The 13,931-nt window shown below is 38.3% G+C and overlaps 1 protein-coding gene across 8 annotated transcripts in view; it reads left to right on the forward strand.

Moving 5' to 3' along the window:
- Positions 1 to 13,931, forward strand: part of STK31 (serine/threonine kinase 31) — a 78,417-nt gene that overhangs the window by 50,162 nt on the left and 14,324 nt on the right. For 6 of the 8 annotated variants that reach the window (XM_074195481.1, XM_074195480.1, XM_074195476.1 and 3 more), the window contains 7 exons: positions 428 to 529; positions 1,257 to 1,337; positions 2,412 to 2,537; positions 4,836 to 4,961; positions 5,149 to 5,235; positions 6,898 to 7,047; positions 10,620 to 10,745. In XM_074195481.1, coding sequence (XP_074051582.1) covers positions 428 to 529; positions 1,257 to 1,337; positions 2,412 to 2,537; positions 4,836 to 4,961; positions 5,149 to 5,235; positions 6,898 to 7,047; positions 10,620 to 10,745 — 798 coding nt within the window. The remainder of the gene's footprint in view (positions 1 to 427; positions 530 to 1,256; positions 1,338 to 2,411; positions 2,538 to 4,835; positions 4,962 to 5,148; positions 5,236 to 6,897; positions 7,048 to 10,619; positions 10,746 to 13,931) is intronic. The other 2 variants (XM_074195479.1, XM_074195482.1) reach the window with 2 other exon arrangements.

The raw sequence follows: 13,931 nt of genomic DNA on the forward strand, positions 1-13,931 counted from the left end.
TAGATATTCTTTTATATTGCCCCAGTGCTGAGTACCTATTCTTTTGACTGTTTTTTGAATCTAGTCAAACTTAAGAACACAACTAGAAAGTGAATCATTTTTAGATCCTAGTTGTCATTCACTTTTGATTTCTGTAGTAAATTTTAATCTCTAAGAAGAAAAATCTTAATGAAATTAACTTACTCTTTCTTTGAAAGTTTGATTTTAATCATATATATGCATATATACATATTTATATGTAACCATTAAAGATTTTTAATAATTCATTTCAAGCTTTTAGTTTTAAAAGTTTAAAACTATCCCTTTCTTGGAGAAAGTTTTTTTGGGAAATTGTATTAATGTGAACTGAATGATATTAGCCTAGAAAATGGTCTCAGTTTTCCCTAAGAAACATGGAGAATAGTTTTGCTTTTTCTTCTGATTTCAGGCTGATGACTGTGATGAATCTGAAATCAAAAAAGTAAAAGAAGAAATCACTCAGTTGCGTCATCGTGTCTTTGAGAAAATTTACCATGAGCAGGAGGAATTTGTAAGTTTTGGGTTAGGCCTATCACCTGTTACTCGGAATGTCTTCTATCCAAAACGGGAGTGGTCAAACTTTCTTGCATCTCTGGGATGCTGGGAAGACATAAGGAGATCAAAGGAAAAGCAGCATGTAGCCTCACATCATCTATAGTTGTTAATAGAGGATTGTATCACTTGGAAATATGTTTTTAACTCACTTAACAATGTGGGCCCTCCTTCCAGAAAACAACCAGACACCAGACAAGGATTCAAAAATTTGTCTCTGAGAGTAATTATTTGGGCAGAATTCCTTCAATTTATACATGGGCTTCAGTACCTTTCTCATAGTTTGCACATAGATTGTAATGTTTTTGTCATCTGGTACAAATTGTGCCAATAACCAATTTTAAAACCTGGATCGATAAAATATAATTATCAAAGTTTTTATTTCTATTTTGAGTTGTAGATTGGGGCATGTAATAAGTAAAAAAGTAAAGGAGGATTTTTCCAGTTGTAAAATTTGAGTCTAGATGGGGAAGGAATATTCATTTTTAGTTTCTATTGTAATATTTAAAAAAATAAAAGGCTGAAATGATTTATTGAAAACTTTAATGGATTATATATATGCATATGATTAAAATAAAACTTTCAAACTTTTGAAAAGACAGTGAAGTATATGTGTATGAAGAGAAATACTGAATAAATTAAGTATGTATTTTCTAAAAAAAAATGACTAGTTGTTTTAATTTCAGGAGAAATTAACTAGTTTGGTGCAGAAGTGGTTCCCTGAGCTACCTCTTCTCCACCCAGAAGCAGGAATACTTAAATACATGGTAAGTTTTGGTGTTTGTGAAATCTGAGGAAAATTTCCAGAAAAATGAAGGTTCTTGGTATCTTAAATTTTCATGCAAAGAAGAAAAATTTCACTCAACAGTTGTGGAGTTTCATGTATTCAAGCTTCTTAAATAAAGTAGCAGTGTGATGGTTGTTCCCCTGCCCTTATTCCCTGACTGACTCACAGGGATTGAGACCTTGTTAGGGTTGGGCTCTGTGGATGGCTCTACCTCTGGGCTCCTCAGAAGAGACCAGCCTAGGGGAGGAGCAGGGAAGCAGCCCCGGCCTCAGTTGAGGGGAATGTGAAGAGCTTCTCTGCCAAGGCAGTTTGTTCTTGCCCTTTTTTGATGTATCCTGCCAGGGAGGTAGCATTTGTCTCTGAGAGAGTTCAAGGTTGGCAAGTAAATAGTGTCCTGGACTAGGGAGTGATAGTCCCAGGACCACTATATGGTGGTCAGAGCACACCTTGTCCTCCCTCATCCACTTGGAAAAGCTGGCTTTTGAAAAAGTCTGGCCATGAGAGACGTTTAATTGTAGGTGTTCATTCAGCCAGTGCTAAACAGGCACCTATTGCCTGTTTCTGGCTCTGCCAGAAAGAGGGTGGAGAGAGAAGACCATCCTTATTGGGGAGGAAGTCATGGAGTAACCTGTTAGTCTAAGATGGGCCTCCTGAAATTTGGAAGAAGGTTAGGATTCTTCATGATGGAAATGCCAAACAAGAACATTCCAGACCCAGACCAGTTAGTGTGGCATGCTGGAAGGGCAGGAGCCACACTAAGCCTGGAAAGGTCACTGGGAGTGAGTTGTAAAGGAATTAAATTCCTAGAAACACTGGGCTGTCTTGGAAATGTCTGTAGGCAAGGAGGAGCCTGGCCAGTTCTTCCCAGCTTTAGGAAAGGTTCTTTGGCAGCACTGGGGAGGACCAGCTTGAGAACTGAGCCAGACCTGGGCACGAGCCCTGCAGGGTCTCACCAGCTCTCCACCTGCGGATGACAATGCCCTTTAGTTTTGTTTTGTGTCCTGCCGCCATGTGGATCTTTGGGTAGTGATCACAGAACACCTGTGCTCCTCAGAACTCTGGAGGAATTTTGACTGTGAGTCTGGAAAGGGACCTGCTGGATGCTGAACCTCTGAAAGAGCTGAGCAGCAAGCGTCCTCTGGTGTGCTCTGAAGTGGATGGGCAGAAGGTTCTTCTGAAGGTCAGTCTTGGCTCTTGTGGCTCGTGAGGCCTACAGGATGAAGGCAGGGTGGGACTTGTTTATAAGCAACCTAAAAATCATGGAGCCTCTCCTTGGAAGAATAGAGTGATAGTGAAAGGCTCTGCCTTTCTCCTCAGGTCTCTAAAGGGACCACCTTTAGCCAGCCATTTTTTTTTTTTTTTTTAGGTTTTTGGCAAGGCAAATGGGGTTAAGTGGCTTGCCCAAGGCCACACAGCTAGGTAAAGTGTCTGAGACTGGATTTGAACCCAGGTACTCCTGACTCCAAGGCCGGTGCTTTATCTACTACGTCACCTAGCTGCCCCCAGCCATTCTTTTTTTGTATCTTATATTCCTGGTGACTCTTGGGACTCCCAACTTCCTGCTTTTCTTACTGTTAGACTTAACTAAGATTATTAGTTAAAATATTTTATCGTTGGACTTTGCTTTCTGTTCCTGAAGTACATTGTACAAGAAGATGGTAACCTGATAATCAGAAAACTAAACATTTTAAAGAAATTATAATCCAGTGGTACATTGGAAGGTAAGGTGTTTTTGCACTGTCCCTTCCTTTACTCAAGGTTCTGATTCTGCTCACTTCACTCAGCATCAGTTCATGTCTGTCTTTCCAGGCTAATCTGAAGTTCTGTCCCTCATGATTTCTTTTAAGAACAATAGTGTCCATCACATTCATATGCCACAATTGATGGGAAATTTCTAATTCTTTGCTATTAGGAAACGAGCTGCTATAAATATTTTTGGACATGTGCATTTTTTGCCCTTTTTCATGATCTCTTTGGGATACAGACCAGTAGTGGTATTATTGGATCAAAATTTAGGCACAATTTTACTGCATTCCAAAATGCTCTCCAGAAAGGTTGGATCAGTTCATAACTCCACCAGCAATGCATTAGTGTCTCAGTTTTCCTACATCCCCTGCAACATTGATCATTTTCCATTTTTGTCATCTTAGCCAGTCTGATAGGTGTGAAGTGGTACCTCAGAGTTGCATTTCTCTAATCAGTACTGATTTAGAGCATTTTTTCATGACTATAGTTTTAATTTTTTCATCTGAAAATTGCCTTTTCATATCCTTTGACCAACAAATAGTATTTTTTTAAAGACAAAAAAAGAAAGCAAATCTGAAAATATATGCAATAAAGATCTCCCACCTCTTCAGAGGGCAAGCTAGGTGTATTGTCGTCTGTCTCTTCTTTTGAACTGTGTTATTTCTATATAAGTTTGCCAACATTCACTTTTGAATTTTTTGTTGTTCATTTGCATTGTTGTAGTTATTTGTGTCTGTGGTTTTCTTGGTTCTGCTGAATTGACTTTGCATCTTTTGTGGATCTTTCCACATTTCTATGTCGTCACTAAATACCAGTCCAATCACCTTCCATGATACTCATGGACCACAGTGTGATTAACCAATCTCCAATCGATGGGCATCTGCTTGGCTTTTAATTCTTTTTTGTTCTCCTAAAAATGCTGTTATAAATATTTTCTTGTGTGGACTTTATTTTTATCATTGGCTTCCTTGAGGAATAAGCCTAGTATTGGAATATTTGGGTCATAGAGTATGAACATTTTGATTACTTTGTTTTTGAAAGGCAGTGGGATTGAGTTGCCCAAGGCCACACAACTAGGTAATTATTTAAGTTTCTGAGGCTGGATTTGAACTCAGGTACTCCTGACTCCAGAGCCTGTGCTTTATCCACTGCACCACCTAGCTGCCCCATTATTTTATTTGCATAATCCCAGATTGTTTTCTAGAATGGTTCTACCATCTCATAGCTCTGCCATGTGCCTTACCATACTTATCTTTCCATATCCCCTCCAATTTTAACTGTTCCCACCTTTTGATATCTTGATTAGCTTTTAGGGTGTGAAGGGGAAACCTCAGAGTCATTTTGATTTGTATTTCTCTTATTAGTGATTTGGAGCATTCTTTCACCTGTTAATTGTTTAAAATTCTTTTGAAAACTGTTCATATTCTTTGGGGAAAGAATGATTTCTGATCTTAGATATTTTTGTTAATTATTCATATATCTTGGATATCAAACTTGTATCAGAACACCTTGATACAAGTTGCTTAAAAAAACTGTGATACTAACAATATTATCCAAATTTTATAGCCTAGGAAACTGAAGTCTGGGGTAGTGAAATGACTTGGCTCAGATTTTCCTTCCCCTTCCTTCGCACCATTAATGCTCTTCTTGGTAGTAAATAGCAGAGCACTGTGGATGGTAGTCTTGTGGTACCCTGGCCAACCGTCCTCCCTGCTGTGCCTCTTGGCTTTAGGGCTATTCTGTTGATACGGACACGGAGGCCACCGTGATCCAGAGAGCTGCCCGCTACCACAAGGCTTGGAGAGAATCTAAGGAAGAGTCAGGATTGTTGCCCTTGATGTTCCTCTTTCTGTGTAAGGTAAAAATACAGATTTTTTTTTCAAGTTTAATTTGAAACCTAGGAAAGATTTTCATATAAACTATTTTCAGATTTCATTGGAAAATTATTCCTTTTAACATGCTAGAAAGTCAATTATTTAGTATAAAAATTGTGTTGGCCTCATTGTCATCCTTGGTACCTTATTTTTCCTTCTTTTTGCTCTCAGTCTGACCCTTTGGCTTATCTGATGGTCCCCTATTATCCTAGGGCAAGTCTGAGCGCCATCCAGACCAGCACACCTCTGTCGGCAGAAGTAAGTAGTGCAACAGTGGGGTGCAGGCATCTTAACCTGGAAGTTAGGTTAGGAACCTTTCTCTTTCTCTCTACCCATCTTTCTTGAAAATATGATAAAATAATGCCAGGTAGTGGAACATGATTTATGTGTATTGAATCCTTTTGTGGCCTTTTTTTATTCATTTACTTAGAAATGTTGTGGTTATTTTTCTATAGACAGTTTATATATTGCAGACAGTTTATATATTTTGATTCATCATTTTGTATTACTTTTCAATTTCCTATTCTTTGGTGGTGCAATAGTATTTAATTACATTGGTAGGCCACCATTTATTCAGCTGGATCCAATGTTCAGCACATAAGTGGTTTCCATTACTCTAAAATAAAACAATTATAAATATTTTTGAAGAGAAATCTTTCATATATTTATTGTTACTTAGTTATTTTCAGTTATGTCTTGATACCATTTGGGGTTTTCTTCACAAAGATGCTGGAATGATTTGCCATCTCCTTCTTCAGCTCATTTTATGGATGGGGAAATGAAGGCAAACAGGGTGAAGAGGCTTGCCCAGAATACACAACTAGGAAGTATCTGAGGTCAGATTTGGACTCAGGTTTTCCTGATTCCAGGTCTGGCATTCTATTCAATATACCAGCTAGCTGCCCTCTTTTACATAAGCATACATATTCATTTTTATAAGATCCTTGAGTTGTAGTCCTAATAATCAAACACAAGTCTAAAGATATTATTGGTTTTTATAACTAACTGTATTGCCATCTTCCTCCCCTCCAGATCTCACCCCAATAATGTAACAGAGTGCCCTTTTCTTCCTAACTCCTCTCCTGTACATGTTTAATATAATTGCTTTTAGGGCTTGGGGGCCAATTTGCTGCATGTTTGGAGGTGCCTTAAAATTTTTAATTTGCATCTTTCTGTGTGTTAGAATTTGAATAACATTTCAATTAGTTTGTAACAATTTGTGTATTTTTCTTTGCAAATTACCTACTTTGCCTATTTTCATTGGGGAATGGTTATTATTCTTTTGATTCTGGATGTCAGATATTTATCACAGGTATTTATTCCAGACTTTTCTCTAACCTGTTCTTTTTTCTATAAACATTACCTTTTATATTAGAAAATCTTTTTTTCATAATCATAAACAATCCTTTTTTCTCCTACAATTTCTTCCATTTTATAATTATTCTCCCCTCTATGATAGAGAGCAAATCTTTCTTCCCATTTTTTCTGGTTTTAAAACTTTTGAATTAATGGAACAAATTAGGTTTTAGTATAAAGTATGAAGTAGGACTTCAGTCTTTCTGTTATTTAGTATTTTTCATTCCTCTTTTCCCCCCAACATTAATTTGTTTGATCTTTTTTCTTAAGTAATTATCATTAAAATAATAAGATGGAGTTTCTCTAAAGGAACTTTGAGTGGTTTGTTGACTTGGAAAAATAGGAAATTGTTAAACTCTCTTTAATTTTAAACCTAGAAGTTCATCTAGCCTTAATTTAGTTCTTTTTCTTTCCTCTGACTAGTTGCTATTTGAAAAATCATCATGATATTTTTGAGGGGGGTTTCTTTATGGGAAATTGAGCCCTTGATATGATTAGAGAAGGTCCAGGAGCAGAATGAGTTGACCACTTTCTGATTTTTCTTTGTGTGTTGTTAAACTTTAGGAAGCTTTAAAGGTCATGAAAGGTGTTGCTCATGGCCTTCACACTTTGCATAAAGCTGATATCATCCATGGATCACTGCATCACAACAACATATTTGTCTTGAATCGAGAACGAGGAATTGTGGGAGATTTTGACTTCACCAAATCCTTGGTAAAAAGTCTAGTGTTGGGGATTGGTTCATTGAATTATTTTAAATGGGAGTCCTCTGTTATCAGGAGGCAATCCTCAACTTAGATGTGCCTTTAAAACACAGGCTCATGTACCTTGGGCCTTAAGGTATGTGTCAAACTTTGTTCACTTTGATGATTCCTTGTTATGAGTTATCTGCTTTTGAATTAGTAGTGGTAGAATGGAGGGGTAAATAGAGTTTGGAGATGAGCCCTCAATCACCCCTGCTATATAACCGGTCACTGCGCTTCATCAGTCTGAGGACACTGGTCATCAAGCATTTGTTGAGGCCTACTGCCTGTTGGACATGGACTAGGCTCCTGTCCAGGGGTCCTGATATAGAGAAGACCACCTTACAGTTGATTGGGTTAGCCAAGTCTCACTGTAATTAAGAATTATTTATTGTAAGCTCTGTCATGTGTAGCACTGTGCTAGATTTTACAAGATTCCCTAGCACTGTGGAAGCTGAGGATATGATCAACAAAGTCAGTTTTTCAGGCAATAATAGTGTGGAAAGTACTCTGCTGGATGTTCAGAGGGTCAGGTGAGAGATTGGACCTTCCCTGCCTCCTACAGGGGTGCGGTAACATAGATATAGTGGGACACTTTGGAGGGAGTGAAGAGGGCAAAGGCAAGCTGGAGTCTGGGGCCCTCTGAATTTTAGGAAACCTGCTTGGTTTGTCTTCAGGAAGGCTCCCAGGTAGTATCCTTTCTAGACCTGGGGCACAGCTGTGAGAATGCATCCAAGTAGAAAAGTGACATGGATTGACTGGTGATAGATAGCTGCCTTTACAGCCCTTGATGGTTGATCTGAATTTACCCATCTGCTTAGCAGAGCAAGCCATCTGTAGAAACCAGCTGAGAGGGTGAACCTCCTGCAAGGGACAGCCCTGGTTTGAACACAGCAATGTTTGGTCGAAGTATTCATTTGCAAAAAGCAGAAGGAAAAATACTTATCCTACAAAATGAACAGATAAATTAAAATCTGTATCTGGTTTTCTGATCAAATGCCAGATTATACAAAAAAGTGAAATAAAACAGATTTGTTCAGATATTCAATTTAGCAGCTAATATTGCATAAAATTGAGATATGAATTTTAAATGAAAATTTGTGGGTCCTGGCTACTGTCAGTAAATGCTATTTTTTTAAAGCATACTCTAATGACAGACCCACCATTAAAACAAACATACACACAAAAACTTCCTTATGGATCCTTGCCGAGGGATGCTGAAATAATTCAAGAAAAAAATGATGTTGAGCACTTCTCCATGATCTGTTAGAAACATTTCATTGATATTTTAGTACGTCTCCACAGGGGCAGATGGGCAGGGAGTGAAAATCAGTTTGGCCATATTGCTATACAGGAAAAGGTTAAAAGTTAAAGGATATGGTCAATGAGTGACTTGGGGAAGGAGAGGGTCGGGGTTATCTGTGTGTCTTTGTGTTTATCTGTTAGCAGCAGGTGCTCATGTTTTCCGGTCATTGAATGGTCTTTGCGATAGCTCACTTCTAGAGTGTTAGGGTTTGCAGTCCCTTGAGGTCAACAGCACAGGTACAGTGGGGTGCACCTTACTTGAGGAAATCAGAGGAACCATTCAGCTCAGCACTCTGAGCCAGCATTGCCCAGAACCACAAAACTGTAGACTTGGAAAGGAGCTTAAACCCCAGTTATTCCTCCCCAAGGAGGAGGCACAGTTCACCTCTCCTCTGGACAGGTGGATTCCTGTGGAGCAGCTGTGCCTTTTAGCAAGATCCTCCCCGCATCTAGCCTCAGTTGTCCTCTTTGGGACTTCTTTCCCTTCTAGTTTTGCTCTGTAGGACCAAATGGAATAAGTCTAATGCCTCTTCAGCATGGCTACATCCCTTTTATACTTGAACATTCCCCTGGGGTCTTTTTTCTTCAGGCTAAATAAACACGCCCATTTTCTTAAACTGATTCTAATATGTCACAACCTCCCAGTTCTTCACCAGATCCATTGCCTCCTTTGGACACTCTCCAGCTGGTCAGTATCTCACAAAGTTGTGCTTCCTAGACTTAATACAGTCCTTGAAATGAGTCCTGAGGAGGGCCAAACACAGCGAAGCCAGACCTTTCTTAAGTTTTGTCTCCTGACTCCAAATCTTAATCTTTTCATTTTATTAACTGCCTTGCCAATGGAGTAATTTGTGCTTCAATTTTCAGTATTATGTATAGTAAGTACTCAGGAAATAACTTCTTTAAATGATTGACTTTTTTTAGTTTAATAGAAGTTAATTTGACAGAGTAGAGGGGATGTTCTACTTTCATGTTGGTTCTCATTGAAAACCACAGATTTTTGAAAGAAAAATTGCTTTCTTTGCTCTAAACTCACACTGAAGATAAGGAGTCTTTTATCTCCAGAGTCTGGAAGGAATTTGTAACAGTTGTCAGTAGAATGTGGTTCATGGAAAGTAGAAAGAAGAACCCCTAACTTGGGTCTAACAAAAAGGACATGTGAAATAATGACTGAATAATTCGATAGAGGCAGGCCAGTCTGAGTTATATTACCAAGATGATATTTCATTTCCCAAGTAAACATGAGGACAAACTGATAGAGTTTTTACTTAATTCATTAAGTGAGATAATATAGCACATGAAACCTTTCAGCACCTGCATAAATGAAGACTTGTAGTCATAGCAGTCTCTGAAATTTGGTTGCTTCTTAATATATTAAAAATAGTTTCTCCAGATCGTGTCCAATATTCCTTTCTTAATACTATTTCTCTTTGGATTTCTTTACCAGCTTCTTTGATCACAGCTCAAAAACCTTCAATCTACTTTGTATTTATATGATCAAAAATTCAAAATTAATTTAAAGATTTGAATTAAAAATAATATATATTGTTGATAGAACTTGGGTGGTATTAGTATTTAAAGAAGTGCTGGGCACCAGGAGCTGGGAGGGTGACCTGGGGAGAGGTTAACTTGGCCCTGACAGGAGTCACATTATTTTTCAAAATGATAAGTTCATTGTTAACTCCAGCAGAACAACTCACATATACAACTTCCATTTATTTCAGTTTTTAGAGATAAATATGAGAATGACTTTCTCTAGAGTATAGACACCCTCCTTGACTTTGCATGTTTTAAGTTTGTACTTGTGATTTCATCTTTAGAATCAAATTCAGGGATGGGAGCACCCTCTGCCCCTCCTTCCCTCCAAAGATGCTCATCAGCATCTGGACTCTGGGCTCTTTCCTGGGGCCTGAGATGTGGAGTCACCTGGTGTGGGTTGTCACAGCCAGCAAGTGAACCCCTTAATAACAGTGCCCCTCAAAAGTTCAACCTAAATGTTTAAGGCAGCAAGTAATGTTAATAGAGAATATAGATCTGAAACTAGTTTGTTGAAATGTAGAATAGTCATTGGTGAATTCTTAATTTTACGGAAATGATTTAATGATCAAGTAATCAAAATTCTTAAAGGTTTATAGAAGGAATGTAAAAAAAAAGTCTTGAAAGAACTTGTAAAACACACAGTAGATGTGTGGGAAGTGTTGAATCAGAAGCTTTAAAAATGTTTTGTCTTCTGTGCAGAGCCAGCGAACTGCTATGAATTCCATGGTCATTGGTGGCTTGAACCTGATGTCGCCGGAATTGAAAGTGGGACAGCCGGCTTCACCAGCTTCAGATCTCTATGCTTATGGCTGTCTTTTGTTGTGGGTACGTTGTTTCTTACTGAAATCTTGACTGATGCCAGGGATGGAGAAGGTGCTTTAAGTTGACTTTACTCGAAACTTGGTCTGCTGTAAACTCTTTTCTTCTCTAGGTCGAAAACCTGGTGTTTCTGTTGAAAAATGAGTCTCCTCTAAGGGACTGTTGTGTTCTATGTCTTTGTACCCTACTCCATCCTTCCTCTCTTCCTGTTGTCTCCTTTGGTTCCGAGGGATCAGTTACCTTTCCTTTGAGAGGGTAGTCACAGAGATCTCCTTCTAGCTGCTCTAGTGAGATGGCCTCAACTTTGTATAGCAGACCAAGGAAGACTATGGCATCTTCCCTCAGCAACAGGGCTAAAGACTTTCAGTTGTTGGTTTTTGCAGTTATTTTTTATTTAGAAAAGTTGGTCATTAAGATATTTCTCACATTTTCTCCTTCTGATGTTGTATGTGAAACCTTTTTTGTCAATAAGAAGAATTTCATTCTAGTGATCTTTTTTAAGATTAATATTGAAATTCTGAATTTAAATGTAGAATTCTCAGAAATGACACACAGTACACATTACAGCATTGCTGTTAAAAAAGAGCGTTTATTGATCTCTTTTTGCTTAGATTTCCTTCTGTTTTCTTCATCTCCCCTCCTAGAGAGTTATCACCTATGACAAATAATATTTTTAAAAGAAAGAGAAAAAATATTCAACAAAACTGATTAATACATTGGAAAACTCTTGCTGTTTTATGTAGCATTGCAATCCTGAAGAAAAGTATCAAATGTTGGAGTGAGGAGCTGGAAAAATTTAAAATAAAGACCAATATATTTATTTTTAAAATAGTGTGTTCAATTTTATTTGTAATTCAATATGAAGACAAGTGTGCTTCTTTTGTCTGTGTGAGAGAATATAAACAGAATTGGAAGTGAACTTTGATTCTAATCTTTCTTAGCTATTTGTACCACTTCCTTACAAGTTCCGTAAATTCAGCTAGCATTTTCTCAGTTGATGGAAAATTAGCCCAAGTAGCCCCCTGAAAAGCTGCCATTAACCTGTGGCCTATCTTAACATGAAAGACTGGACTGTGTTTTGAACAGTGGAGTCACAGTTTGTAAGGAGGTTAATTACTAGGGGGAAATTCTCTGCTTTGTTTTGGGGAAGAAGGACCCCATATTCAGATACTTGTTTGGTCCTTAAAATGCCAAATCACTTATTTTGAAAGTGTGAAGTGATTGGTCCTTTCTATTAGTTTTGGTCAGCTGCCAGCTCAGGTGCCTGTGTTTTACTTGACTTTTACAATGTATTTAGTTTGTCTTTGTTTTAAACAAATTGCATTGTTAATTTATTTTCATATTTAAAATGTGAATTATTATTATTAGTGTATTGCTGTATATTTGTTTTGTTTTGATCTTTTGCTTTCCTTTGAATGGAATTTGAGCTTATTGTTAAATGTTGATTGTATTTTAGCTTTTGAGATTTCAGCAACTCAGTATTAGGTTATTTGATTCTAAAGAAATGTGTATTTGTTGTAGTAGTCTGCTTTGGTAAAGGATGTGACGTGCTTTGTTTGAGGTGGGAAGAATTTAAAAAATATTAATATAATGTTCTCTGATATCGGATAAAGTCTTCATAATAGATCATACAGTATTTTCCCTTTTGTAGACATCTTAAACCGAGTGTGTCCAAATCTTAACTCATTAATGCCCCCCCAACCCTTTCATCTTTCCAACTTCCATATCGCTATTGAGTGTCTGTCATCTTCTCAGCTGAGGTGTCATCTTGACTCCTTGTTCTCAATCTGTTAGTAAGTCCTATCATTTCTACTTAATAATTAATAATAGCAGCTCATATTGACAGCACTTACTGGGTTAGTCCTGAGCTAAGCACTTTACAATTATTGCCTCATTTGATCTTCTCAGCAATCCTGAGATTAGTGCTATTATTATTGTTATTATTATTGGTGCTATTATTATTTCCCATTTTACAGATTAGGAATTTGCAGCAAATGGGTGAAGTGACTTGCCCAGCTTATAAAGTCTCTGAGGCTGGACTTGAATTCAGACCCTGCATTCTGCCAGGCTCCCTGGCTACCTCTCTTTACCAGCTCCCTTCTTTCCTCTGACAGTGGCACTACCTGGAAATCCTGCAAGAGCCTCAGGTTTCTCCAGACTCTTGAGAGTCCATCCTCCACTTGCCAGCCAAAGTAATCTTCCCTGAGTATAGTTCTGACCATGTCACTGCCCCCTACATTTTCTGGACTTCCTAGCTTCCAGTCCATGGTGTGTTTATAAATGGAGAGTCTGCTAGAGGACTGGAGTGATGTTCACAGAACAGATTTTCCAGATGATTGCCAGCACCTGCTCACTGGAGAAATTAGTGCTTCCTTTTTGCCTTCTCCTATTTTCTTTTGCTGTCATGTGTGTTGATTCCTGGTCTGTGGAGTCTAGAGACTTGTCCCATCCCAGTAGTTTGGTTTGAGAGAGGGTGGTGGCTATTTACTGCAGCCCCTTCAGGTGGACACTTCATCTGTAGCCCAAAGGGAGGGCATTCTTCAGCACCCTGATTTTGGGGAGGGTGAACCATTCATTTAAAAAAGTACTTGATTGAGTCAGTCATCTGAGAGCTGATTCAGCATCCTTATGTGAGCCCCCATTGTCTGATGAATGTTTCCATCTCTAATGTTTCCCTTGGGTCCAGGTCCTAATCAGTGTCTGAGTCTGAAACATGGAAGGACTTGTTTATCAATTTAGGTCTCTTGGCTTCTGCCTCTCGGATTATTTGTTGCTTTTCCCCAAAAGGAGGAATTGGCTTCTGAGATTTGATAAAGTGGAATAGGAATGTTCCAGAGAGGCCATTCTTAATTGGTATTCCCCATGTTTGAAGAGTTCATTGGATTGGTACTTCCAGAAGAAGAAATTAGAAAATATCACTTACTCTGAAAGACATTCATTTTGTTAGCCATCACAATCTCACCACTCTTCCCCCATTGTTCATCATCTTCCTTTATTGTCTTCTTTGACAGTCTCCTTTGATAAGGAGAAAAGATGGAACCTCAGAGGGTTTTTTTGGGTTTTTTTAAAAACAAGGCAGTGGGGTTAAATGACTTGCCCAAGTAATTAAGTGTCTGAGGTTGAATTTGAACTAGGTCCCCTGATCCAGGGCTGGTGCTCTACCCACTGCATCACCTAGCTGCTTCTTCTCAG

Source organism: Macrotis lagotis, chromosome 7 (genome assembly GCF_037893015.1).
Source record: "Macrotis lagotis isolate mMagLag1 chromosome 7, bilby.v1.9.chrom.fasta, whole genome shotgun sequence".
NCBI lineage: Eukaryota > Metazoa > Chordata > Mammalia > Peramelemorphia > Peramelidae > Macrotis > Macrotis lagotis.